At 36.8% G+C, this 25,883-nt stretch overlaps 1 protein-coding gene across 4 annotated transcripts in view; it reads left to right on the forward strand.

Moving 5' to 3' along the window:
• EEA1 (early endosome antigen 1) overlaps positions 1-25,883 on the forward strand; it is a 67,790-nt gene that overhangs the window by 31,147 nt on the left and 10,760 nt on the right. For all 4 annotated transcript variants that reach the window (XM_014272247.3, XM_074539631.1, XM_005480677.4 and 1 more), the window contains 16 exons: positions 415-531; positions 2,512-2,850; positions 6,224-6,373; positions 7,392-7,511; positions 7,738-7,941; positions 8,600-8,800; positions 9,005-9,118; positions 10,375-10,530; positions 12,289-12,428; positions 12,970-13,300; positions 14,716-14,817; positions 15,892-16,086; positions 17,311-17,493; positions 23,100-23,285; positions 23,706-23,837; positions 25,643-25,828. In XM_014272247.3, coding sequence (XP_014127722.2) covers positions 415-531; positions 2,512-2,850; positions 6,224-6,373; positions 7,392-7,511; positions 7,738-7,941; positions 8,600-8,800; positions 9,005-9,118; positions 10,375-10,530; positions 12,289-12,428; positions 12,970-13,300; positions 14,716-14,817; positions 15,892-16,086; positions 17,311-17,493; positions 23,100-23,285; positions 23,706-23,837; positions 25,643-25,828 — 2,856 coding nt within the window. The remainder of the gene's footprint in view (positions 1-414; positions 532-2,511; positions 2,851-6,223; positions 6,374-7,391; positions 7,512-7,737; positions 7,942-8,599; positions 8,801-9,004; positions 9,119-10,374; positions 10,531-12,288; positions 12,429-12,969; positions 13,301-14,715; positions 14,818-15,891; positions 16,087-17,310; positions 17,494-23,099; positions 23,286-23,705; positions 23,838-25,642; positions 25,829-25,883) is intronic.

Consider the following 25,883-nt stretch of genomic DNA (forward strand, 5'->3'; position numbering starts at 1 on the left):
CTTGCTTCTAGAGCCTTTTCCAGCACATTTCCCTTCCTAGAGGGGCCAAGATTTTGGCCATGTAACTGCAATGACCTGGAAAGGTTTCACCTTTGGCTAGAACTGTGATAATTATCAATGGATAATCTGTTATGATTTTCATCAGTTTTGGGTTCAAGCTGGCATTTGCTGACATTTTGGATTGAGTCAGATTTTTGTCTTCCAGAACAGGATATAAATGAGTCTCAGCTGGGAAATTACACTCAGTGATACTTCTGATGGTGCTCTCAGCTTAGTTTACTGGTGATTTTTTTCCCTAGGCATTTTATTTGTATAGAAAATGTATTTTTATTTTACTACCAGGCATCTTGCTTTTGTTGGATTATGCATGGAAAGCTTTATTTTAAATGTGGATTTTTCTGTTTGTCTTTTCAGGCTACTATTAACCAATTAAGAGCTGAACTTGCCAAAGGACCTCAGGAAGTAGCTGTGTATGTTCAGGAGCTGCAAAAACTTCAAAGTTCAGTCAAAGAGCTAGAACAGAAGAATCAGGTGAGAATGTTATTATTTCCTATGCTTGTCAGCTCACATTAAAATGGAACCACATCACACAATGCCTTTGGAAACACTGAAGACTATCTTCTTGCAGAAGTTGAGAATTCATTTGCCATTTTGTTTAACAATTGGATTACTATAATGTGCAAGCAAACACCATATTTTAATGATCATCATACTCTACAACTGAAATTCTTTAGGTTGCTATGATTGCAAATTTTTAATAGCTGTAGTTCATGCTTGCCTATCATTAAGCAGAATTGCCATCTCACACATTAAAAGTAGTACCTCTGGAAATAATACATTTGCCTAAAAATCATAATTTGAAAGATATTCTCAGTTCTCTTTGTTGGTTTTCTAGTTTCTTAGCTTTTAGATTATACTTTCATCATATTTTTCAGGCCATTTACTGGCATAATGAATGGTAGAAAATGGAAATTAATTCCAGAAATTTCTCAACTTACATTCTTTGAGAGCTGTTACCAGAGCTTTTGAGCTTGCTGCATTTTGTATTTGTGTTTAGAAGTCATGTATTGTGGGGGTAAAAATGGAACTAAAGGGGGACAGGAAGCAAGGACAAAGATGTGTACTGCTTCATGTTGCATGTAACACTGGATATGAACTGGATATTACATACATGCATTTACTAGGAACCTTGTCAGCTTTGGAAAAAGGAAAGGCCAGGGACAAAACAGAGTGTATTTGATGTAATCTAATATTAAAACATTTGCAAAAAATATAAGAAGGTGAAATTAAAATTTGGTAAAAGAAACTACCTTTAGCAGGATGACTCTGTTTGGCTCACTAAATCAAGTGTGGAACTGAAAAAGTAAGAGTTGTCATGCTGTAATTTTCCATAGACCAGCAACAATGAATCAAGCTTTTGGCAGAAGTGTTGCTACACAATATAGAGCCCTTTCCTGAATCTGTTGGAATTTCATTAACAATGAGGAGTGAAACAGATTGATGCATAAGATAACCACACATTAAGAGAGAGTCCTCTGCTATGTCAGGTTAATGTCAAACACCACCTGAGGAATTGGAAGAGGAGAAGTGGCAGTGAGCTGCTTTTCCTCTTACAGTTTTAGTGACTTAAAGCAGTTTGCAGCCATCTTTTAATGCAGCTTTTTGTAAGGTGGTATCCATAAGAATTATGTGCTAGCTATGGAATTTTGGCCCTGGAGGAGTTGGACCTAGAATTGGAAAAGGTAAGACTAGCTTACAGAAGGAGAAATTGCTTCCACTTTGAACAGTGTGTCATCCTTGAAAAATCTATCAGGGAGGAGTCATTAATTCATGATAGAGCACATTATATGGAGAATATATAGAATATAATACATTTGATATGAACATTGGTTTATAACCCAGTTGCAGTGTGAGAAGATATTTCTGTGCATTGATATGAAGTTTTTCAAGCTCATGCACAACCTCAAGCAAGAAAGCTGTTTCTTATATTTTCAAGAACTATACTGAGAAAAGCAGAGGTATATATAAGTATATAGGATCAGTTTTCTGAGCTCAGCTGGAGCTCTCTCTCAGTCATTTTTAAAGCACAATAATTATGGGGCTTGGCTTGCCTTGCAGAGCCAGTAAGGGCCTGTAGCCCAGAAGATAGCTAGCGTGGAAAACTTTTCAATTTTTCCCCATGCAATTCCAGTTGGAATTAAGTTGGTTTGAACATTCAGGGAAAACAAATTAGTTTTCAGGATACAGAAATAGAGTTTGTGGTGTGTTCTCAGTAAGAGGAAGTAAATTTATGTGAGAATATGAAAAACAGTATTTTGAGTTGAAACTAAGTGCTGTATGGGCTTTAGAACCAATGTGTGTAATACAAGATACAGGTTAATATTTTCTTTAATACTGTTTTTGAACAAGCTCTTCACTGTTCAGCATGAACACTTACAAAGAAATTTGAATAATATGTTGAATAGCTGCAAATGGAATTGTACTTGAATTGCTGTGTAACTCTCTTCACAGAGTCTAACTGAGAAGCTGCTGAAGAAAGAACAGGACTACACCCAGCTGGAAGAAAAACACAATGAAGTATCTGTGAGTAAGAAGAATGTGCAGGCAAGTTTTCACCAGAAGGACCTGGACTGCCAACAGCTTCAGGCAAAGCTGTCTGCTTCTGAAGCCTCGATACAGAGACTGCAGACAGAGCTAGGTGAGAAGGCAGAAGCAAGCCAGAAGCTTAAAGAGGAGTTATCTGAAGTAGAAACAAAGTACCAGCATCTCAAGGCAGAATGTAAACAGCTTCAGCAGCAGAGGGAGGAAAAAGAGCAGCATGGCCTGCAACTCCAAAGTGAGCTCAGTCAGGTAAGTTTCCTTAAGCCCATGATGGTCTAGGAGTGGTTCCTTAAAACCATCTCATAAGTTAAAAAAACCTGCATATTTAAATGTAAATGCATATTTCTTATGAACATGCACTTACATTTCCTTATTTGAAGGAGAGTAATTAACCAGCACTTGTATTTCACTACTCTGTAGGAAGTCTGAGAAAAGCAAGTCTCGGTTTTACATTAGAACTGAACAGTGCTTGATTAAAGTCTGAGTAGTGAATGTAGTAGGGAATACCTAGTGGGAAAAGCCAGGGTAATGTGAAATTTTGCTATTGCTTCCTTAGTGTTTCTCCCCAGACAATTTCTCTTTATGTTGCTGATAGCTGGGAAAGCATCCAGAGCATACATTCCCCCCACCAGAATCTGTTATTCTGCTGAGTCAAATGACTTAGAGAAGTAGGACTTTCATATAACATTGAGCATTTTGAAACTTGAGGTTGGTTGAATTCAGTTTATCTTTTTTTGGAGAGTAACGTGTTAGACTGGAGAAATATGTGTGTATCAGTAATCATGTTCAGACTTGAGATGTAAAAAATTATATCTTTATTTGTTAGTATGACATACTTCATTTTAATCTTGCTGAAGCTTATTTATGTTAAAGTGAGTGTTTCTGAGTTTTCAACCCTTTGTAAAATCTGAAACATATCAAGTTGCAAGCTCCTTATGTATAGTTTATCTCGGACTTGGCTGAACCACATTTATGTGCGTATTACATCCCTAGAATGTCCTTCCTTCTCCCATCAGTCTTCTGTCAGGGTGAGAGGAGGTAATTATGTTAGTTATCTGCATTTGGTGAAACTGCCTGGGCAACAGAATCATAGCCAAGAGGTTGAGCTGAAATCTGTCTTCAGCCTCAGAGGACATTTTCAAGATGATTTTTGGGGTGGGAAAATTAAGGAGGAGGATGGTGAGTAAAGCATTGCTGAATGAATTCCTATGATAGAAAATGGAGGCATGACACATTCTCTGGTGATACCATTGGGAAGGAAGACAACCTAACAAGCCACTGAACTTCAGGATGTGTTTTAGAATTGTATGGTAAAAAAATAGTGCAGGAAAAAAAATCCTTTGTACCTGGTATAAAAGAAAAGAAAAGCTAAGCATAAACTTATTCTCTTTTTTCTTCCTGCAAAGGAGAGTTCATTTACTATTGCAATGAAAAGACTAAATTCCTCATATTTATTCACTTGGTACTTCACTGGAGTTACCTTTTTATGCATTAGCTTACATTTAGCATTATGAATTCTGTTTATGGAGGTATGTGTAGAGTTGTTTAGTCAAATCACATTTTTTAAGAATCCTTGTCATCTTCTCAAAATTCATTTAAATGAGTGCATATCTGCTTAAGTTTGTACATGTTAGAATTGCGGTGATGTGGAAGAAGTGATATTAATGGAAGAAACTTCAGTTATAATGTGGTTCCAGCACAGCAGTAGGAGGAGGGTGTGGACGAGAGAGTATGGACTCATTCAGTTTTGAAGAAGTCTTAATTGCTACTAAATTTTGTTAAGAAATTTGAATCTACTTGATTGTATCTTTAAAAGTCTAGATATTTTCTCATTATTTTTTTTTGCATTCTGTAGCATAGGTTAATCCTGGATTTTATGGTCCCTTTTACTTAAATGTCATCTTAAACTTCTTGAAAAATACTTAACCATGTCTGTAAATAAAAGTAGCTAGTGTAAAATATTGTTACTGATTGCCCTCTTTCCAAACATTTTCTCCCAGTATCAGCATAGGAATGGACAGTTAATAGTTATCTTGTTGCACCCTTTCTTCAATAGGTTTTTTCCTACAGTTCTTGTTTGTATTTTTAGTGAGGGGGAAATATTTATAATTTGGTGATCCTGCAAATACAGGCAAATGTTCTTAGTTACTGTAAGAGAGATATGGTCTCTTTCCTCATCCTATCCTCCCTCTTCTCCTATGTCTTTTTTAACTGTACAGTCACTGTTAGCAGTCACCATCTTGGCCATATGCCAAACAGCTTTTCACTCATGATATTTGTAGTTGTGTGGAGATAATTTAGTTTGATTTTTTAAGCAGGTAAGTCATAGATACATTTATTTCTCTGTCTCCAAACCCTTTAAACTTTTGCAATTTTTGATAAATTGAGCTAAATTTTGACACATGGCCCAAAGGACTTCAGTGTTAAATTCTTTGGGAAACAGGCAGCAGGAGAGAGGCTTCACTCCAGCTTAACACCTGGGTGGAAAGTGTAATGGTATCACAATTACTGTTCTCTTTTCTGCTCTGCTGGGCAGCCAGTTGGTCAAACAGTGATTGCTTGCAGTGAACAGTAAAATTGGGCTGCCTTTTGCATAGATATTAGTAGGGGTTTAAGGGAAGCATGAGGAAGGTTTAGGGGTATTGAAGGGAGGACCTGGAGTTAAAAGGTGAGTGGTTCAAGGGCCTTGGACATAAATGCATAGGAGGAGCAAGCTTCATTCACAGCTTTCCCACAACCTATGGAAAGTTCTTGCTGTGCTGCATGGTCTGATCCTTTCTCTGGTTTTGCACTGAGTTAACAGGTCATTGTGTTCTTGAACATGTTCATGTAGAAGTAGGCAGGAGGCAACCCAGGACCTATAGCGGCAGTTTCACATAGAGTAAGCTGATTTTATGAAAAGAGCTTTTTAGAACAGTGAATTGTAAAAGGTCATCCTTGCACTTGGAAGATGGTGCAGTACTGCTTTTGTTGACTGATAAAATCATGAAGCAGGTTTGTGTCCAGCTGGAAGAGCACATCCACCTACTTAATCTTTGCTGCTGGAAAGTGCTGGACTATAAGCCACCAAAGCTGCCGTGTACCCTACACTGACTGTTCATGTATCTCTTCAGTGCAGAGAATGAATGCCATTGATGTAGCCAGCTCAAGCTAAAAATTACACTCTTAATATTATAGCAGAACAGTGTATTATGGGAGGCAGTGGAGCAGGTAAAGGCAGGGTGCTTCAGCCACTGGATCTACAGGAGTCAGGTAGTGAACTGGATAAGCCAAGATGGCTCAAAGCACATCATTATTTTACACAACAGTCCTTATGCTTTTGAAGGATCCCCTCTTTCTGTTAAATCTCTGTGACTTGTTTTGAATAGCTCCTGTAGATAAATGAAGATGCTTCTGGGTCCTTCCAACCCACTTTTTAAAATATTTCTTCTTGCCTATGCCGTTGATGCTGTTTTTTAACATGATTTGTGTTTCTGAGGTGTATGAGGCACATACATGACTTCAGGAGGTCATGAACTTGTTTTGGTCTGGGTTATGAAAACTTCACATGAACATTGCACGAAATGAGTCTGTATTGCTGCTGGCTAAGGAATGACTGAAGACTGGGTGACTCTTTTTGCAGTTGCACAGTAAACTCCTGGAAACAGAGCGGCAGTTGGGGGAAGCGCACGGGCGGCTCAAGGAACAGAGGCAGCTGTCCAGTGAGAAACTGATGGACAGAGAGCAGCAGGTGGCTGACCTACAGCTAAAGCTTTCTCGTGCTGAAGAGCAGGTAGGGCTTTTTATGCAGATTCTATAGTTTGTTCTCTATGAATATGATATGATTCTATAGTTTGTTCTCTGTGAATATCTACACACACTTGTGGTGATAGTGCAGTTTATGAAGTTTGTTTTCATGGGAATATCTTTTGACTAATACTGTCAAGGACTTACAGTAAAATTATCAAAATCTGCTTAGACACTGCTTGTGTTCACAGATGTGTGTGTGTTTGTGGTGCTTAACAAATAAAAGTTGTGCATTTTGCACTTATGAGCTTTGTCTAAGGGTCTTGTGAAAAATTAATTTAGGTGCACAAAGGCCCATATAGGTAGTTTGGTATGTAGATATTTTTTTAAGATAAAGCCCTACATGAAGAAAAAGTAAGCATAGTACAGCAGGTCATTGATAGTTAATAATCAGTGTGGGTTGGATGGGCAGAAAACACTTGTTTTATTAATTTTTTTTAATGAATATCTTGTATATGTTGCTGATTTTCTGCTGGCTGTTGGGGGATTGGCCAAATATCTGAGTGGTATGTTGTCAAAGCTTTAAACTTTTCTGTAGCTAATTTGCAAAGCCTTGACTAGTATAGAAGTGGAGAGACTGCTAAACTGAAGTTGCTACTAAAATAATGACTTACAGTTGCTACTGAAATTGCCAAAAAAGGTAATAATAATGTTGTTTTACAGGAATCTTTATTATCAGTCATGTTACATCTTAACAACTATTGCAAAAAAATACTAAAAATTTCTTTTGTTTTAGATTATTTGAGAGCTAAATTACATGCATCTGATTATAGTTCTTGCTTGTGATATAGAATCTCACCAATTAATTGTAATGAATGCTTTGATTAGATTTTGATCTAGTGTTACAGATTTTTGTTTTTATACAAATTTTTAAAAATCCATGTTTACACTAAAATAGTTTATAGTTAGAGTGAACATTGAGTACAACTGGCATACTGAGTAGTGCTTTTTTTCCACTTACTAGTCTGGTTTGTTTGGTATTTGGTTTTGGGCTTTTTTTTCAGCTAAAGGAAAAAGCAGCAAATTCCACAGAATTACAACATCAATTAGAAAAGGCAAAGCAGCAGCACCAGGAGCAGCAGACCCTTCAGCAAAATACAACAGCAAAACTACGAGAAGCCCAGGTAATGTAGTTATGTATCCTCATGTGGAAGTGGGTTCCAGGGTTTCATTATGCTAAATACTTCTTCTGTCTAAAAGTGACTTTCAGGAATTATATTAGTTTCAAGAAATTAACTTCTAAATCTGGACTAGAATATAGGGAAGGTGTTTGATAAATTTATCCAATATTTTATGCATTAGGCCCAATTTTTAGTGTTTATAAATAAACACTATTATCTTCTTGTCTAGAATGATCTGGAGCAAGTACTACGACAAATTGGAGATAAGGACCAAAAAATTCAAAATCTTGAGGCTTTGCTTCAAAAAAGTAAGGACAACATCTCTCTGCTAGAAAAGGAAAGAGAGGACTTATATGCAAAAATTCAAGCTGGTGAAGGAGAAACTGCAGTTCTTAACCAGCTACAAGAGAAAAACCATGCATTACAAATACAGGTAAGAATGTCAAGATCTGGTTCTTTCTCATTTTGGAATCTTATTTCCTTTTTTTTTCTATCCCATCAGATATGACACTAATCCTTTCTATACTATTTCATTTCTTTAAACTTGATTTAATGATCTAACTGTAATTTTCACATGACTTGTGTTTTGGTGACTTCCATGCTATCAGCAGAGGGAAAGGGATTCCTAGATATTTCATTTGTACATATGCTAGTAATATGTACTTACAAATAGTCATACACATAACTTTATATATTTATTTGTATATGTGTATGCTTGTAAAAAACTATAAATATACTTATAACTATATGTAAATAAAATAATAGATACATTTGTTTCACTCATTTTAAAAAGAGGTTTGATTCCAGCTTTCAACACCAAAATTCAGTTTAACCTGCATCTGTTGTCTCCTTAGTATTTTGTTTCTGTTACAGTAAGGCCAAATTGACAATTCTATTTTGCTTCTATTTTCAGCTGGTAACCTATTTAAACTCTGGCGTTGTGAACAATATATCTTTACTGTAATGGTTCAGGAAAAGAAATGTGATAGCATTGAGTCTCCAGAGCCATAATAAGACACACTAAAATTAAGTTTTTACTTCCTTGGACATGCTGTTCCAGCCTTCTCATGTTGTTTTCTTTTCCACTGCAGGTAACTCAGCTGACAGAAAAGCTGAAAAATCAATCAGAAAGTCATAAACAAGCCCAAGAGAATTTGCATGAACAAGTGCAGGAACAAAAGGCACACCTAAGAGCTGCTCAAGATCGTGTGCTTTCCCTAGAAACAAACATCACTGAACTAACCAGTCAGTTAAATGAAAGTAAAGAGAAAGTGTCACAACTTGATGTGCAGGTAATGGATCTCTGTATTTTATGGTGATGAAAAATTCTGGTTGTAATTTCCCATTTGGGAAAAGGTGAATTTTTCTACAAGGAAATATATGCACTAACACATGAATACTGCTGATTTTACTATTAAACTTACTGATGGCTATCAAAAAACTAGAATGAGCTATGGTAAAACAGATGTTTTAGTGAAGTACAATTTATCTTTCAGGTAAAAGCAAAGACTGAATTGCTACTTTCAGCAGAAGCATCAAAAGCTGCTCAGAGAGCAGATCTACAGAACCATCTGGACACTGCCCAGAATGCACTGCAAGATAAACAACAGGTATTAGACGACACATAAATTTTCTGTGTTACCTAAAAACTGCTTAAAAACCTAAAAATAGTCTATTTACAAATTCAATTAACATATGAATAAGCATTGGGAAATGATAATTTAGAATATTTTAACCATGTGGCATGCATTCAATTCCTTTTGCTGCTCTGGAGCAGATATATTTTGCAGTGCAAGGAATTTACATGGGAGTCTGCTCCTTGCTGTAGGGTTATTCTTTAGAATCTAAGCTTTCCTTAGGCATTCTGGAGGTATTATTCAATTCCTGTGTGTATGCCATGAAGAAAAGATTGTAGAACGCACTTACTAGAATCAAAAACTCCTAACTCTTACTGCTGACTCAGATAAATTTCCTATCAGCGGCTGGTACTCAAAAATAATTCTCTGTGGGCCAAAAGGCTGGTGATAAAATTACATGTTTTTAATGTGTTTTAATCCTAGGGAAGCATTTTACCATATGTTGAATCAAATATTTGCATAGTTAAAATCAGTGCTGCTGTGGTCTTCATGGAAACATTACCAGCAGATGTTAATATGGCACCGTTTTGTAGCATGGGAATGCAATTAGTTACTGTAAACAGGAGACAACTTTTTGCAACCATTAAAGAATTAATTAATAACTAAATACATCAGCTTGGTTGGAGAACAGTTAACTTCAATGTACCTGTTGCCATAGCGGTTACTAGGTGAATGTGTTTGTGTCTCTTGCAGAATTTATTTGTTTTGTGTTGGACAAAATGTTTTGAAATCCTCCCTGGTATGTGGGGAACTGAGCATTTCCATGTTATTGGCTTTCCTCTTTGATAGTTGATTTTGTGACAAAGACATCAAAAATTTTATCCCCGTTTTTTAATGTCATTTTCTAGTCACTGCTGTACTAACTTGAGGATCTAGCACCTTTATTACCTACAGTTCCTCTTCATTTACAACTTCAAACACCTTTGTTAACATTTAGCCCAGAGCCTGTAAGGTTTGAGAGAATATTGAGGCTTTAAAATTATTTTTTTCAGTGAAATAAAATTATTTTTATTTAATTTTAAATAATTTTTTAAATTATTTTTTCAGAAACAGAGAGAATTTGTGCATGTGTATGTGTTTCTTGTTTCAGTATCCTGCCCCTCAGAATAAAAAATAAACATTATTTTCCTTTTTAATTTGAACACATTAGATCATTTAAAGCATATGTGACATTAGTAATTTTTGAAGTTACTTAAAAAGTAACAACCATTGTATTTTGTTTTACCCAGGAGTTAAATAAGGTCAGTGCTCAGTTGGATCAGGTTACAGCTAAGCTGAATGACAAGCAGGAGTACTGTACTCAGCTGGAAGCCAATCTTAAAGAGTACAAAGAAAAATGCCTTTCTTTAGAACAGAAAACTGAAGAACTAGAGGCACAGCTTAAGGTTTGTATTGAACACAATGTCTGGACCTACAGAAACTGTTCTCTGTTATTAGGCAGCATGTGGTAAAAGCTGTGCTCAAATTATGGGGAAAGGATCATAGCAGTATCACTATTGTGGGTTTTCTTTCTCACTAATGTTTCCTGATTCACCATTTAATCCTGTTCTCTTCTTCCATGCTAGTATCTCACATTAAGAAGGTAGGTCTATGACACTGCCACTATTGTGTCATTTTCCTGTCTGTGTGCTTCTACCAGCCTTTCTGCTACCTGGAAATCTTTATGTTAAGGAACATGAATATACCCCAAAATTAGAGTTTTCAAGTCGAACTTGCACACTTTAAAAGTAGTAGCAGGGAATATGTGTTACATTGGCTAGCCTTGCTTAACACTGCCTGTCTGGTTTAATTTATTTCTGAAGCCTTTCAGTAGGCTTTTTAGCAAGATTTATTTCTCACTCTTCATCTCTTAACTTGATCTGGAGTTTTGCATTCCACTTCTGAAATCAGTTTTTATTTTAAAGTCCACATAATTCTGGCAGAAGTTTTGCAGAACTTCATGGCGTTTTGATATACTAGTATTTTCAGTTAAGGATATGAATTAGTCTTGATGCTTGAGAGCTTTAAAATTTAGGAGATAGCTTTGACCTTTGTTCACTATTAAAAAAAAATCTTGGTAGTCAAAATTCATAACACACAAAAGCATATGATTCAGGGATCATGGGAGCCATGCAGAACTGGTTTTGCAGTGTTGTCTGTCTCTTCTGAGGGAGGTTGGTAGTGTTTTTGCTCAAGACTGAGTTGGGTGTTTTTCCTAGCTTTTGTGCTCTATAGAAGAGAATGAAGATTGTTTTCTCTGTATAAAATTTTTAATCCAATGCTATTAAAAATTAAAGCTGTCATGCATTTAATTGTCAGCATAATTATTTTGTTCTTGCATCTCTTCTTTTGGACACTGGGTTTTTTTCTTGCCTACTTTGATTTGTCTTTTTAGTTTTAATTCTTTTGCTGAAGTTTCACAAATAGCCAATGGACACAAATGCTTGGGAGAAATACAGAGCGTGTTTGTGTATGGTTTTATGGGGGTTCCTGGTAGCTAAAGTGTGAAACTGAGCAGGGTTGTTGATGCTGTCAACAGGAATGCAATTCTATGTAAAGTCTTGGCATCTTCACCATTCTTTGAGATTATTCCAGTTGAATATGCGGCATTTAAAAAAATTGAAAACAAAAAGCCCTCAGGAAATTTTATGGAGAAACTTGGCCACTTTGTTTTGTGGCCTCTGTGTGAAAGCAGAAGTGCCTGTAAAACAGTCAGTATGTTGAAGAGTCTAAATAGTGCCCATTTACTGAAGGCTCCTGTGTTCTTTATATTCCATGTGAGTGAAAAAGTAGCTTTGGAAAAAAACAGAAGAAAAACCTCTTCCAGGCAAGCACAGAATTTCTTCACCACTTTAGTTTGTGTATTTGCTTCTGCTGTAAAGCTTTTTGTCTATTACTTTGCAATAAAATGCCTGCTCGGCCTTTTATTTAGAGATGCTTTTAGAGTGTTTTACCACAATAGTTCAATTCTGGAGGAGCAGGTGATTAGCAGGAACTAAACAGTGAACGATAAATTGTGAAGTAATGAAACAGATGATATGTGAGAGTTGTCACTGCTTTCTACAGTTAATGCACTCACAGACTAGATGACTTTGCTTTTTATTGCTATTTTTATTTTGTTGGTTGTGTTCTGATGGCTCTATCTTTTTATTTTTCTCTCTCAGAAACTTGAAGGTGACATTCTTGATGCTAGAGCAAGTAAAGACCAAGCTCTTCAGGAGTTACAGCAACAGCAACATCAGAACAAAGAATTAGATCTCCGAACAGCAGAACTGAGTAAACAACTTGAAGCAGCAAGAGAGGCGTATGCATTTCCTGTATTATAGCACTTTTCAAAGTCAGACATAAAACTGAGGCAGTTTGGACTAGAGTTGAAATTTTTTGCTTCTCTCCTGTGATTTCAACAACTCGTAAATAAGTGCTGTGTCCCCTCTGCTTCAAGAACTGTGTTGTATCCCACCTGTTGTCTTTCACTCCATCTGCCATGTTCTCACAGGAGTCACTGACTGCTGTGATTCACTACACTTCTTCATTTTATTCACTGTGCTTGTTGTCAGCTAAATGGCTGAACAGTTTGATGTAGTGAGGTCCATCTTGAAATATCTATACCTCTGTAACCTTTTTCAAATACAAATTTGTGATTTTTGCATAAGCAGCAAAGGGGTAGTTTCTGTTCAAGATAATTGAGGAAGAAGGAACCATCTCAAAACTAGTTTCTGAAATTGCTGTTTTGTCTTAACTGGAGAGATGTAATGGCCATGGGTGAAAGTAGAGACATTTAAGGATACAAAAAAACCCATGAAAAAGAACTTTAAAAAATATGTTTTATCCTTTTGTATTTGCAGGATGTCTAATGCTCAACTGGATTTGCAGAAGAAATCTGAGGCCCTTGACCAAGCAAACCAACAAATTAAAAAGCAGGAGGCAGAAAAGGCCAGTCTCAAACAAAACCTTGAGAAATCAAATCAAGATACAAGTAAACAGCTCAAGGAACTTGATTGTAAAATGCAGGCAGCCACATCAGAGCTGCAACAAATGAAGTTAGAGAAGGACACTCTATTAAAGGACCTTACAGATACCAAAGATAAGCTCTCAAAAAGCTCTGAATCCTTCAAAAAAAGAAAGGAGGAATTAGAAAATGAAATTAAAAAAGGAAAAGCAGCTGTGGCAGAAATGGTTAGTAGATTCCTTAGTTAGGCATTAAGTTTGATGTATATGCATTCTGATAAAATGACTTTGCTTTCTGTTTGAAAACAGTGTACATATGATGAAAATGCATGAATATTTAGTACTGTGAGGAAAACCAAATTGTGATTTTTAGTAGTTCATACATGTTTCCCACCTTACATTTTGCCTAGATATTTACAGTAGTAAGCATCAGTCATATCACATAACAGAATCCTTTCTTCTTCCTGCACACCTTTAACATAATGAAGAAACTAAATGGAGATGACAAATGGTGGTGAAACAATTTGATGGCAAACATCCTCTTTTAAAAAATGCATCAACTGTATTATAACAACACAAAGTTTTAGAACCTTTGCTAAAATGCTGTTGTATTGAAAAAGTTATTTTTCTGAGGCCATTTTAATTCCCTTTCTGAAGTCTTCGTATATAGAACTTCCTCTGTGTTTGTCTGGACATGCTGGAAATCTGCAGGCAGAGAGTAACATTGTCTGTCATTTGGAAAATGCCTAGCTTAAGGTATTATTGGAGTACTAGAACTATTTGAATTTCAGAAAGGTCTTACAAGTGACAGTATAACAAGTACTTGACCACCAGAGCAACCTATTATGGTAAAGAAAATAAACTATTACTAGGGCTTTTCTTACCTCTTCTGCCTTGGTCAGAATGAATGGGCACTATATGAATACAGTTGTTCTGACAGCGTTGACTCAGATGTGGCAAGGCTGTCTTCCTCATACTCTTCCCATCTTATATGTCACCATTTTCCAGAGCCCATTCAAAGCTGCTTTTATTCTGATGTGCTCCTAGTTAAAAAGAACATTTTTCTCTTATTCATTCAGCTTTTGAAGGAAAGCTCTTTTCTTTGCTTTTCTTAGTTACTGCTGTTTAAAGATTTGTTTCTCCTAAAAACTTGAAGGATTTTCTCCCCAGTTTAGACTTAAAGGCAGTAGTCCAGATTCTGCTTCTAGTTCTGGAGTCTTTTAGAGGCTCTCCACTGTCTTAAATATGTAGTATTTGGACTTAACATATGGTTGCATATGCATGGAGGTCTGCAAATTTACTTGCTTTTGAGTTTTAGAACATGAAGGAATTTAGATCCTGAGCGAGACCAATGAGCCCACTATTTCATCAAGAAGGAGAAGCTTCAAACAGGGAGGCTATCCCTAATCAGAGAAACTCTGGCACCTGGCTGAGTTTATTAGTATAGGGCATCTAATGTGTGGCTTAGATTTGCCCCTTAAAAGTTTTGAGAGGTTTTGAGCTAAAAGTGTCTGCAGTTGAGAAGGCAAAATTTTTCATTGGAAATGAAAGCGGTATTTTTCAGAATGTGGAACTCCTGCAAAAATGCTCCATACACAGTCGTAGAAACTAACAGGAATATTTCCTTGTCTTATGTTTTTTAGGAAAAATCTTGCCAAGAGTTAAAACACCAACTTCAGATACAAACAGAGTCTGTAGCTAAAGAGAGGAATGAATTGAAAAACTCACTGGAGAAAAAAGAGGTGGTAAGTTGTCTGCTTAGTTTCAAAAATCTAAAAACCAATAATAATAAATGTTTAAAAGATTGATTTTCAGTCTCACCTGCTGGGACTGATAAGAGATAAAGATGTTTCAATTCTCAAATTGTATACTATCTTTGGCACTGAAATAAGGTGATACTAAAACTTTCCTAGAGGGTAATGTGAAGCTTTAAAATATAGGTTTTAGTCATAGTTTTCAGTGCTCCACATACCGTAGCAGGGGATTTTAGACTTTCAGGTTTTTTCATTAGTGAAATGGGTATGTGGTATTACTGTGTCCTTGTTTTTTGTTTTTGCATTTCCTTACAATAAAAGTTGTTATTTCATATCCTTAGATCTACTTTATTCTCAGGCTTATTCAGTATGTTCTCAGTGTAGTTGGCAGGACATTTTCAGATATCCTTCAAGGATTGAATTGCTTTTTCAAACTTGTGTAAGTTGCTTGTGACTACATAAGGACCAAATGTACTTCTTTTTCAAAGATAGCATTCAGACCATGCAGTGCAGCTGGCAGCCTTGAGGACACATCTGCTTTCATGGATTTCTTTACCTAAGGCATCTTCTGTTCCCTAAAGACTCAGAAAAGATTTGATCAATGGACATAGTGTGATAGACTATGATGGACACTTAGTGTCTGAAAGAGGTTTGTGCAGGTGTGATGGTAATTGCTCTGTGACTATTGCTGCTCCTTCCCTGGCTCCCCACTCATTCAGCTGAAGTGCTGTGGTGCTCAGTGGAAAGTGCAGAAGGATGAGCTTGGTGTGTGCTATGGTTGGCAGCAGGAGAGCCCAAACCACTGCTGGTGTGAGAAGACTTGCCTGATCTTAATTTAGAATGGATAAAAACGACTGCTGTTGATCTCTGGGTAGTAAATTTGGAAATAACAGATTATTTTAATGTGTTATGGCAGTTCTTAAAATCTGCTTGCCAGTGTTCAACCACATAGCTATGAAACAGCAGTGGCACCAACCAGTGGGATGGTCTGGTTCTGTGAACAGCATGTACAAAAAGTGATTTAAATTTAAATTATATACAGTTACTTAATATTTTTGAATATAGATTTCTAAGCAGTTGTCTGTAGACCTTGATTCAGCAAGAGCACAAGTACTGGAAATCCAGGGTCTTCTGAAGGAAAAAGAAAAAAGTGAGCAGCATCTCCAGGGAAAGCTGAGAGAGTTAAAAGAATCTTTTGAACAGAAGAAAAAACATAGTGAAACATTGCAAGCTGAATTAAAAACTGCCCTTTTAGAAAAGGTAAGACTGTCCTTTCTTACTCTTACAAGAAAATGAATGTAAATTCCTCTGATAAATATTGAAGCTTTTATGTCAATAACTTTGTGATAAACTCTGTTTGCTGTAGTCTTGTTGGAAATGGTAAGGTCAGGATATGGAAGTAAGGTCTTCAGATGCTGTTGGAGATAAAAACAGCAACATCAACAGCAATAATGAAAAGAACCAGTGCTGAAATATCAATTCCATAGGAATTGAATTTTAGTAAAGGGATAAAATAACGTAGATTGGATGTGGGTTTTTTGCATCAGGAACAAAGCAAAAGCTGCCATTTTCTTATAAAGCAGTAGAATTTTGTGAGAGTATTTTTAGACAAACTCTGGACTGTTTTAAAATGTCCATGCCAGTTTTAAACCAAGCCTTCTCATATTATACCAAAATTATCTGAGTGACAGTGTAAAACTCATAAACCATAATGGGAAGAGTTCAAATGTCTTACAACATTAGAGAATGTTGTGCTGTGTGCCATGCACTGTTAAATGTGTCTCCAGCTTTGGCTGCCTAATGCTCCATGTTCATATTTGTGCTTTAGACAGCCTGTGGAAACATTTGGTCTTGGTGTTGTGGTTTAACCCAGCCATCAACTCAGCACCACAGAGCTGTTGGTGCTTGGGAAGACAAACACCATCACTCCACACTCCCTCCTCCCTTCTTCTGCCAGCTCCATAAGCTGGGCATGATGTCCTATGGTATGGAATTTCCCTCTGGTCAGGGGGATCAGCTGTCCTGGCTGTGCCCTCTCCAAACTCTTGTGCACCTCCAGATTTCTTGCTCATAGGGTGGTGTGAGAAGCAGGAAAGGCCTTGGCTCTGTGTAACTGCTGCTAAGCAGTGGCTAAAACATTCCTGTCACAACAACACTGTTCCCACCACAAATCCAAAACACAGCCCCCATACTAACTACTATGAGGAAAACTCTACCTCAGCCAAAACCAGCACACTTGGAAACATTATTCCTATTTTTATTGTTTAGTCTTAATGTGTTTCACTTTGTCTTTTGTAGTGAATTAAACTTTGTTGTTAAATGAGGTATAAAACATTACTGTAAAATCACAAATATCAAGTTACTGAACTGTTATTCCATAAGAATAAAATTCTCTTCTTGCAGTAGAAATACATTTTATTGAAATGCTTAAGCTAACATTACTGTCTGTAACTTTAACTAAAACTTTCTATGCTTATGTTTCAGGCAGAGCTGGAGAATAAACTACAACAGCAGTCCATTTTGTCAGCACAGGAGCTTAAAGCAGAGAAAGGCAAGCTGGCAGATTTACAGAAGGCCCATGATAAACATAAAGAAAACATGGAGAAGCTGCAGCTGGATCTTTATGGCAAAGAGTCTGAGCTGCTGGCAACCAGGCAAGACCTTAAGGTACTTGCAGTCATTTTAATGTCATATGTAAATTAGCAGGTGTTAATATCCATTTTGAAGACCAAGAAACAATACAAGAACTATATAAGTGAAAAAAAATCTGCTATATGTAGTGTTTAGTGCTGTTTAATCCCTTCTTCTGAGACAAAAGAAATTCTGAAACTAATTTAAAGGCAAATTTTAAAGATTTGCCAGTTTACCTGAAATACCCTTGCATTTCTGCAGCAGCAAAGTGAAGAGTGATTTGGCTTCATATTCATTAGGGTGATTTTTTTAATGCTGCTTTTTCTTGTTATATACTTTCAACTAATTGAAAGTATATAACTACTTGTTATGTAGCTTTCAACTAATTTAAATAGCATAGCTAATTAGGGCAAGGTCTGCCAGCATGTGAGTAACTGCTATCTTCCAGATGATTTAACTAGAATATTCCTGGCTGATGGTAGATGTTAGGAGATGTTAAACTTATAGAAACAGTAGGCTTATGGACCTACCTGGAATACAAGTGCCAAAATTTACTTCTTGAAGTTTTTGTATTCCTGAAGTTACCAGGTTTTGTATTAGTGTGCAGTGTCTTCAAAGAGGTATTGCTGAGAGTTGAGCCAGTCAGCAAAGGTGTTTTTTGGCCCTTTTTTCTGGCATTCTGCTTCGTGTCAGTACTAAGGCAATGCCTCAGTTAGTCCCAAGGACATCCTGTGCCCCAGAAACTGAACACCAGGTTCAGGTTATTTTAAGAAACAGAGAAATACCTCCTTTACATATAGGCCACTGCAGTTTTATTAGACTTACTCCTCTGTAGTGATAAATTACCTGCCATGTTTCCCTGCAGCTTATTGAAGCTTCACATTCAGTGCACCATGGCTGAATTGCTACGTTAAATTGGGGGAAACTTCTGCATGATTAACAAGCAGTGGTGGTTTAAGCATATTCTTTCTTTCAGTTTGTTACTATTGCACATATACATCTGTGAGCTTATTTCCTGCAATGCATTTAAATCACCTTTTGGTAGTGGAGTGGCCTGTAGAAGCATTGGATGTGTCCAGTAACAGAGTGGGGGGTTTGGTGTAGTTTTCATTAAGGTATATCACTTGTTGCAAAATAGCTGTGAATAAGTATTGTTATTAAAGCAGTTTGATGACCTCTAGTTCTGGCAAGTATAAAATAGGACAGTAAGTGTCTCACATGTATTTAGACCGGATGGGGATGGTAGCAAGAGAGAGGGAGAGCTCTATGCTAAAAGGTAAAAAATAAGGTGATGGCAATGGGGAAAGAAGATTTTTAAGGTGAGCAATCAGGTAACTTGATTTATAATGTAAGTTTCTGTGGAGCCTAGAGAGGCTGAAGAAGATTTGGGTTCCTAAGTACTGAAGTGGTGTACCAATTTGGAGGCTGTTTGCTTGATTTAAAAATTTTGTAAAAAACAATATATTAATTAGGATTACTGAGGTCTGATTGATGCCACTTTTTTTTTTTTCTTTTTTTTTTTTTTTTTCCTGGAAGGGGGAAAAGATGGGGAACTGAATTTAATCATGGTTGTGCTACCTCAGTACAACATTAAACTAAAGAAGCAGTGATAACTTGTCAACTTGTCAGGACCCAGGACATCCCTCTGGCTGTCCTGAGCAGCCAAGACCCCTGCCAGGGGTCTCAGAGACCCTGGCACAGAGCCCAGAATGCCGGTGGTTTTGATTATGACCCATGGAGCAAATTACCAACCTTAGATGAAGATCTGCAAGCCATTAAAAATTAGGTAGAATGATAGTGAAAAAATAGGTTTTGGGGTTTTTAGAATGGAGATTAAGGGGGGCAAGATGGAGGGATCTGGGCGTGTCCATTCTTTCTCCTTCTTCTTGATGGCCTCCACCTTCTGCTGTGATGTTGGCACTTACAGATTGGTTTAGAGTAGAAGCTCACTGTCTAATATAGGTGATAGGTATTAGAAAGTAATTGTAAATATTGTACATGTAGTTTTTAGTATAAAGACATAACACCACCCTGGGGGCAGGCAGAGTGCCTCAGACTGTCCTGCTGGGTGGACCTCGGCAGGGCAGGAGAAAGAATTTTATAGATAAGATACAATAAACAACCTTGAGACTGAGAAATGAAGAGCTCTGACTCCTTCTTCAAGCGCCACGCTGGGAAAAGAGACTTTTGAACTCTTCTCGGGGTCACTCTGACAAGCTAGAGATCCCGACAATAACTTGTCTTAGAAGAACTCAGAAGAAAATGCACATTCAGACAGCCTCATGTCTGTTAATGTTAATCTTGAGAGACGAGTATCAAAATGCCACTGAAGAACTTTGTAGTAGAATTTCACAGCCTATTCAAAATCAGTTGTCTGCATGATGTTTTGCCTTGGGCAAGTTACTTATTAAAAGTAGCTCATTTGACCCAGAGCCGTGTGTTTTGTGTGAAGTTTGGAACCAAAGCTAATGGGCAGACTGAGCTTTAGATTTGCCTTAATCTCAGTAGGCAGTGGTAGAAGTTTCTAAAACTTGGGTGTCTTTCAGTGCAGGATTTTTAGCAGAGTTACGACCTTCCCGCAGAGCTGTTGAGTCAGCACTGTCAGGAGCCCAGCATTGTCCAGAAGAGGCATGGCCAGACCATGCCGTGACCTCCCAGCATGCTGGGTTTGAATGGAAAACCGAGCCACGCTGACGTGGTGCGGCACCGTGCTGGTGGCGGGGCCGAGGGCGGTGAGAGGCTCTGGGTGCTGGGCTGGGCACGGAGCACCATCTGCCGGCATGTGCCGGGAAAGGCGCTGCGGCACCCGCGGCTCCGCTCCGGCTGCGGGCGGCGTGAGCCCGGCAAAGGGATCCGCGCTCCGGGCACGTTCGCAGCTGCGCGCCGGCTCCTCGGCACAGCCCCGAGCCATGGAGCTGTGGCCAGGTGCAGCCGTCCGGCTCTGAGTGCTGCACAGGACAGGGACAAGTGCAAACCAAAACAACAAAAAACCAAACCAAACAAAACACCCAAACAAAAAAACCCAAAACTGGAGTGGGAATGTAGTTATAATTTTATGATACTATTTGCTGCAAATTTACTTTGGATTAAAAATGTCTCTAACGATAACTTTCACACATGCTTTCGTCTTTGGGACTGGAAAAAGAAAGAAGATTTGAGTGTTTGTTAAAGCCATAGTTTTTGATAAAAAAGAATATATATAATTGAAAAAGAATACCACTAAATAATTTTTGTATATACACACACATATTTATATAAGTATCAGGGTGTGCATATTCACAATTTTTTTGTGTGTGTGCAAAAAAGGCATTTTTTATATAGAAGAGTTAATAAAAATACACTAACTGTTATTTTTGCTTTGATTTTGACTTAGTGCGAGAATATTTTCTGTGAATCTGATCTCCTGAGCTCTGCCAAATATTCTTGAGTTTTGGCATTTGTGCTTTTTGTAGTCAGTCCTGGTTTCTTCTGTGTTTTCAAAAGAATGTTTCTTTGTCTCCAGTGTTGGCATTGCTGACAGCATGTATTCAGTGAATGTTCTGGAACAAAATTCATACTTGCCAGACCTTGGTTGTGTAAGTCAGGAGCCTGAGTTGCATACAGTCAGTCAAACTCTTTTTCTTAGGGAATGAAGAGAGATCAGATTAGCATCTAATTTAATGAATAATTTAATGTTGATCCTTGTGGACTGGGATCAGGGAGCACACAGACTCAGATGCTTTTTTGTGCATTTCATGTAGGTAGAATGAATCAAATCCACCACCCTGCTAGGACTATTTGTGAATCAAGCTGTAATTTTAAAATATTTGTATTTATTTAAAGTGTGTACCAGTCAGCTTAGCACTTCTCTTTATTTACACAAATAAGTACCGATTGACCTCTTTTGTTCAGTACCTGTTCCTTGTCTCAGCCTTGGTGTAGACACAATGAGATGATCTGTACAGTGCAGACACTTTGAGGCGTGGGTTGAGAGAGAAGTCACTGTCCACTTCATCAAATTTATTCATCTGGTGTTACCAAATTTGATGTAACCACATTTTTTCTACTAGAAACAGAATTGAATGAAAGTTGTGGCTTTACTATGTTTCTTTCTAAAACTTCAGAGACTGTTGAAGATATTATATGATGGTGCTAGAATTCCTATCCTCCCTCAGTGTTAGGAAGATAATGGTATTCCACTGCACACAGGGTGAGATAATTTTGCTTTCTGAAATACCAACCCTGGTACCTTGAAACTGCAGAAGCATCTCGTATTTTTTTTACAAAAAATTCTGAGTCAACACCTTTCAAAGTATTAAGTAGTAAATTCTAATAGCTTAGAAAGCAAGTGAAGTAATTTGCCTGAAAATTGATTTTAAAGCTGGTGTGAGCTTTTTAAGAGTCATGGGGATTCTTGAAAATGCTGTTGAATCAGCAGTATTCCATCACTGCTGTTTCAAATTAAATCTGACTCTACAAGCAAAATACTTTAGATATTACAAAGGAGGGTCATGAGGCATCAGAAATGAATTAGCTTTTAAATCAATATGGGAGTGACTAAAGCATATGCATAATTGAATTAAGTGAAAATTCTGCTTATAGTTCCTCTTAAAACCATTAACCTTCAACAAGAGGTTTGATTAATATTTAAGCAAGAACTTCAAAAAGAATTGAGTTTTTCTTGGAAGAATTTAAATCCGTACTGTTGCACTGAAGGCAATAAACTTATTAGTAATAATAAATCTCGGCTCATTTTCTGTATTATAGCATCAAAAGTTTACATAAAATACCAATATTTTGGAGCAGTGGAGGATGAGTTTGTTCAGTTGTTTTTTTCCTTGTTGGTTTCAAGTGGAACTAGTCTTTAGCTAAGCTAGAAGGTTTAAAAACTGAAAAAGACCTCCCAAGAGTTACTTTGTTGTGGGCAAACAGAATGAGCTTGGCTTTGGGTGCAAGTTTTGTATTGTTTCTTGGGATTTTGTGACCTGTTTCAGAGATATAAATCAAAGTTCTTTTTCTAGCTAATGGTGAGAATTAGAAGCAAATAAAGTATCATCTCTGGATGTTTGAATGAAAGTTTAAACTTATTGTTTACAATGCTTATGCAGCAGAAACTGTGAAACATTTTTTCCTGATATTAGCATTTTTATCTTGTACATTTTACTTCAGAATTTAAAAAAAAATTACAGTTGACCTAGTACTAACTTTATTAAGTCATTGGTGGCAAATAGCATTGAATAATTTTTGAAATCTTCAAAGTATAGCTTCACTGCTTCTTAAGTAACAGCTGTCTAGAGTTATATAACAGTTGATTTGCCTAGATAATAAAATTAATTTATGTGAACAAAATCAAGTGTATTCTCTTTTTGGCAGTCACTTTTTGTTGTTTGCCCTTCTGCATGTTATCACCTTTTGTCTGTGCAAGGATGCAGGCTGGATACGTACAGTAAGTTTTTGTTCCTGAAAATTAAGCTGGCATAGTTTCTTTTTACTTTGGGTAACCTTCTAAACTGGAAGTTTCTGTAATTATGCTCTGTTGACATTTGAAGCTAAATGTTGCACACCAGGTAGCAGTTTTTCTACTTGGAAAATGTTTAAGTGGCTGTTTAGTATCTGTAACTTTTATACTGATGGATAACTTGCAGAACTCTCTTTGTGATTAGTCCACAGAAGAAAAACTTGCTCTAGCTCAAGAAGAATTAGTTTCCTGCAGGAATCGAATTGCTAGCAGTAACCAACACATTCAGGAGCTGAAGAAAGCTCAGTCTGCACTGGAGCAGGATGCGTCAAAGAAAGAACAGCAGCTGGGTGAGAAGACCAAAATGCTACAAGATCTTCAGAATGACAGGGTAAATGCCTCTGCCTTTTGAAATCTCCACACAGGAGATATCACATCCACCCCATGCAGGCGCCCTTTATTATTTTCTGATTTGAGAACATAACACTGTTGTAGTGCATAACAATAACAGTTTTACTGAACCTCTGGTGAAAAGAGACAGTTGTACTGAATTCGGTTTAGAATATGCTTTCATTTTTCTAGACAGGTTTGTGTCTAGACAGGTGGGAAAACATTATTAGTTTTAAATCTAAAACTGGAATCATGCTGCTAATTGCATTACAAACTATGGATAGATATATGGCAGCTGTTTCTCCATAGTTACCAAGTCACCAAATAGTTTTTGGGCCCTGGATGTTTTTTGTTTGGTTGGGTTTTTTATTTTGTGAATTTGGAAGAGGTAACTTTTCTTGCACTTCTATTTCTCTTCAAGATTTTGAAAGAAAAAGATTTGGCTAATGAAAAATGTAAAACGGCAGAGCTCCAGGAAATAAGGAACAGACTTGAAAAAGAAAGTGCCAAGCTGGGTGAAGAGCTTAAAGCCTGCAAGCAAGAATTTGAGAAGGTACATTGAGACAAGCTAAGTCTTCTTCATATGTTTGGTTATGTGATGAGAAGTATGTGTCTACTCAGTAGATGTTTTCTGGAATGGCTTTGCAAAGATGGTTACTGTAAATATTGGTTGTACAGGTAAAGGAATCAAAGCCCAGATTTTATTGAGCTTCCTCAGCAATGATGTCTTGGTTGGTGATGATTCTTGAGCCCCTGGGCCTAGTGACCCAGTGGGCTGCATAACTTGTCTTAGCTTCAGGATGGGTTGTATGTCCTGGCTTTTCTTCAGTTCCACTGTAAATTCACTCTGCATACCCCTGCTTGACTATTCTGAAATGAAAAGTGGTCCAGAAGAATCACAATGGTGAAGTTTTCCACATATTCTAGGCACATCTGGGACTTCTCAAAGATGCATGGTGGAGATGAAACTCCTCTTACTGTTGTTTCTTAAAATGTCTTAAAAAGTTACAGTTGGGGAAGCCTCAAAAAAGGCAAATGTCAGGAGCTTCATAAAAGACTAACTCTCTTCCAAAATCATAACAATCAGTTGAGCTCTCTAAAGGCTAAAGGTTGAGAGGATTTAATGAAATAATTTTTAGACTTCAGTGAAACTAACTGTTTCATGCCACACTGTACATATTCTGATTTTTTAGTCCCTATAAAAGGTAAAATTCGTAAAAGGCTGCAGTTTGTGATTTCCATAAGCAGTTATATTTGCATCTGTTAAGCACACTTAGTTTAAATTATTGCACAAGTATAAATACAGATACAATTCCCTATACACTAATAAAAATAAAAGAAAATAACATGATTACTTACAGCCTTCAGATATTCTTTTGTTCTCCATTGTTTAGAAATCGGTCTGTAATTTTTAGGTATAAGTTTGTACTTTGTTTCTCTTGAGCACTCTGTGCTGGGGGAAAGGTAGTCTAATTCTTGTTGTTCCTAAAATCTCTATTCTAAAGAATAAAATTTATGAAGATGTAAAAGGTGTGTACACCAGTATCAACTTAATAGTAATGTCTTCATTTCCCTACAAGCAATCAGACTTAGTTAGACTTAATTTAAGTCTCCTAAAGACTTACATTCTGTTTCCCATCTCCTAGCAAGGAATAGATTTATTTGTATCTGTAGGGCATCCACTTGTTCTGAGGATATGTTCTTTTCACTGTCCTTGGTTTGGTTTTAACTCATATTGTGAATTTTGATTTATGGAAAATGGTCCATTCCTATTAGTCTGTTAGAACCTGTACCCTTGACTGTGTAAATTTAAGGAAAATGATTTCTGTTAATTAAATGAACTGTTCTACTTGAGTTCAATCACAGAAGAACAAGTAAAGCCATTATTTACATCATCCCATTTGCTTAAAACAGAGTAATTTTTTTATACACTGAGGACTAATAGAAGCTAACTTTCTTCCATTAGCATTCAGTTTTACATTGTCATTACAAAGTTTTTAACCTCATTATTGCAAACAGAGAACAATGTGAAGTAAATTTTAGAGCTGTACCTAAAAAATGACAATGGATGCATCTTTTCAAGGAGTGGTAGAAATAATTCAATAGATCTTCCTCTCTACTTTAGTAGAAACATATATTAAAATTATTTTAAAAATTGAATGTTGATCATAATATAAGTTAAAAATCTTTGATCATGAAAATCAGTGATACTTTACTCTATAAAATCATCCTTTCTTCTAGTGATAAAACTAAAAATTATCACTGTCCTGTCCTAGGAAAGAATTACAGTAATTTTAATTTAAATTGATTTACACTTTCAGAGTTGCTACTTTAACTTTGAATTCTATATCCTAACAGGAGGTGACAAATCTCAAGGATGGAAACCAGCTATTGATTCAACAGAAATTAGAACTGCAGGGCAAAATAGATAATGTAAATTCAACTCTGGAACAGGAGAAACAAAAACATCAAGCTGTCAAAGACCAGCTGAAAAAGAGAGAAGAGGAGCTGAAGAAAGAATGTGCTGAAATTGAAGCCAAACTGGTTAGTATGTTAGAGAGAATGAGACTGCTGTTTGATGAACATGCCTTTGGATTTT

Source organism: Zonotrichia albicollis, chromosome 4 (genome assembly GCF_047830755.1).
Source record: "Zonotrichia albicollis isolate bZonAlb1 chromosome 4, bZonAlb1.hap1, whole genome shotgun sequence".
Classification (NCBI taxonomy): Eukaryota; Metazoa; Chordata; class Aves; order Passeriformes; family Passerellidae; genus Zonotrichia; species Zonotrichia albicollis.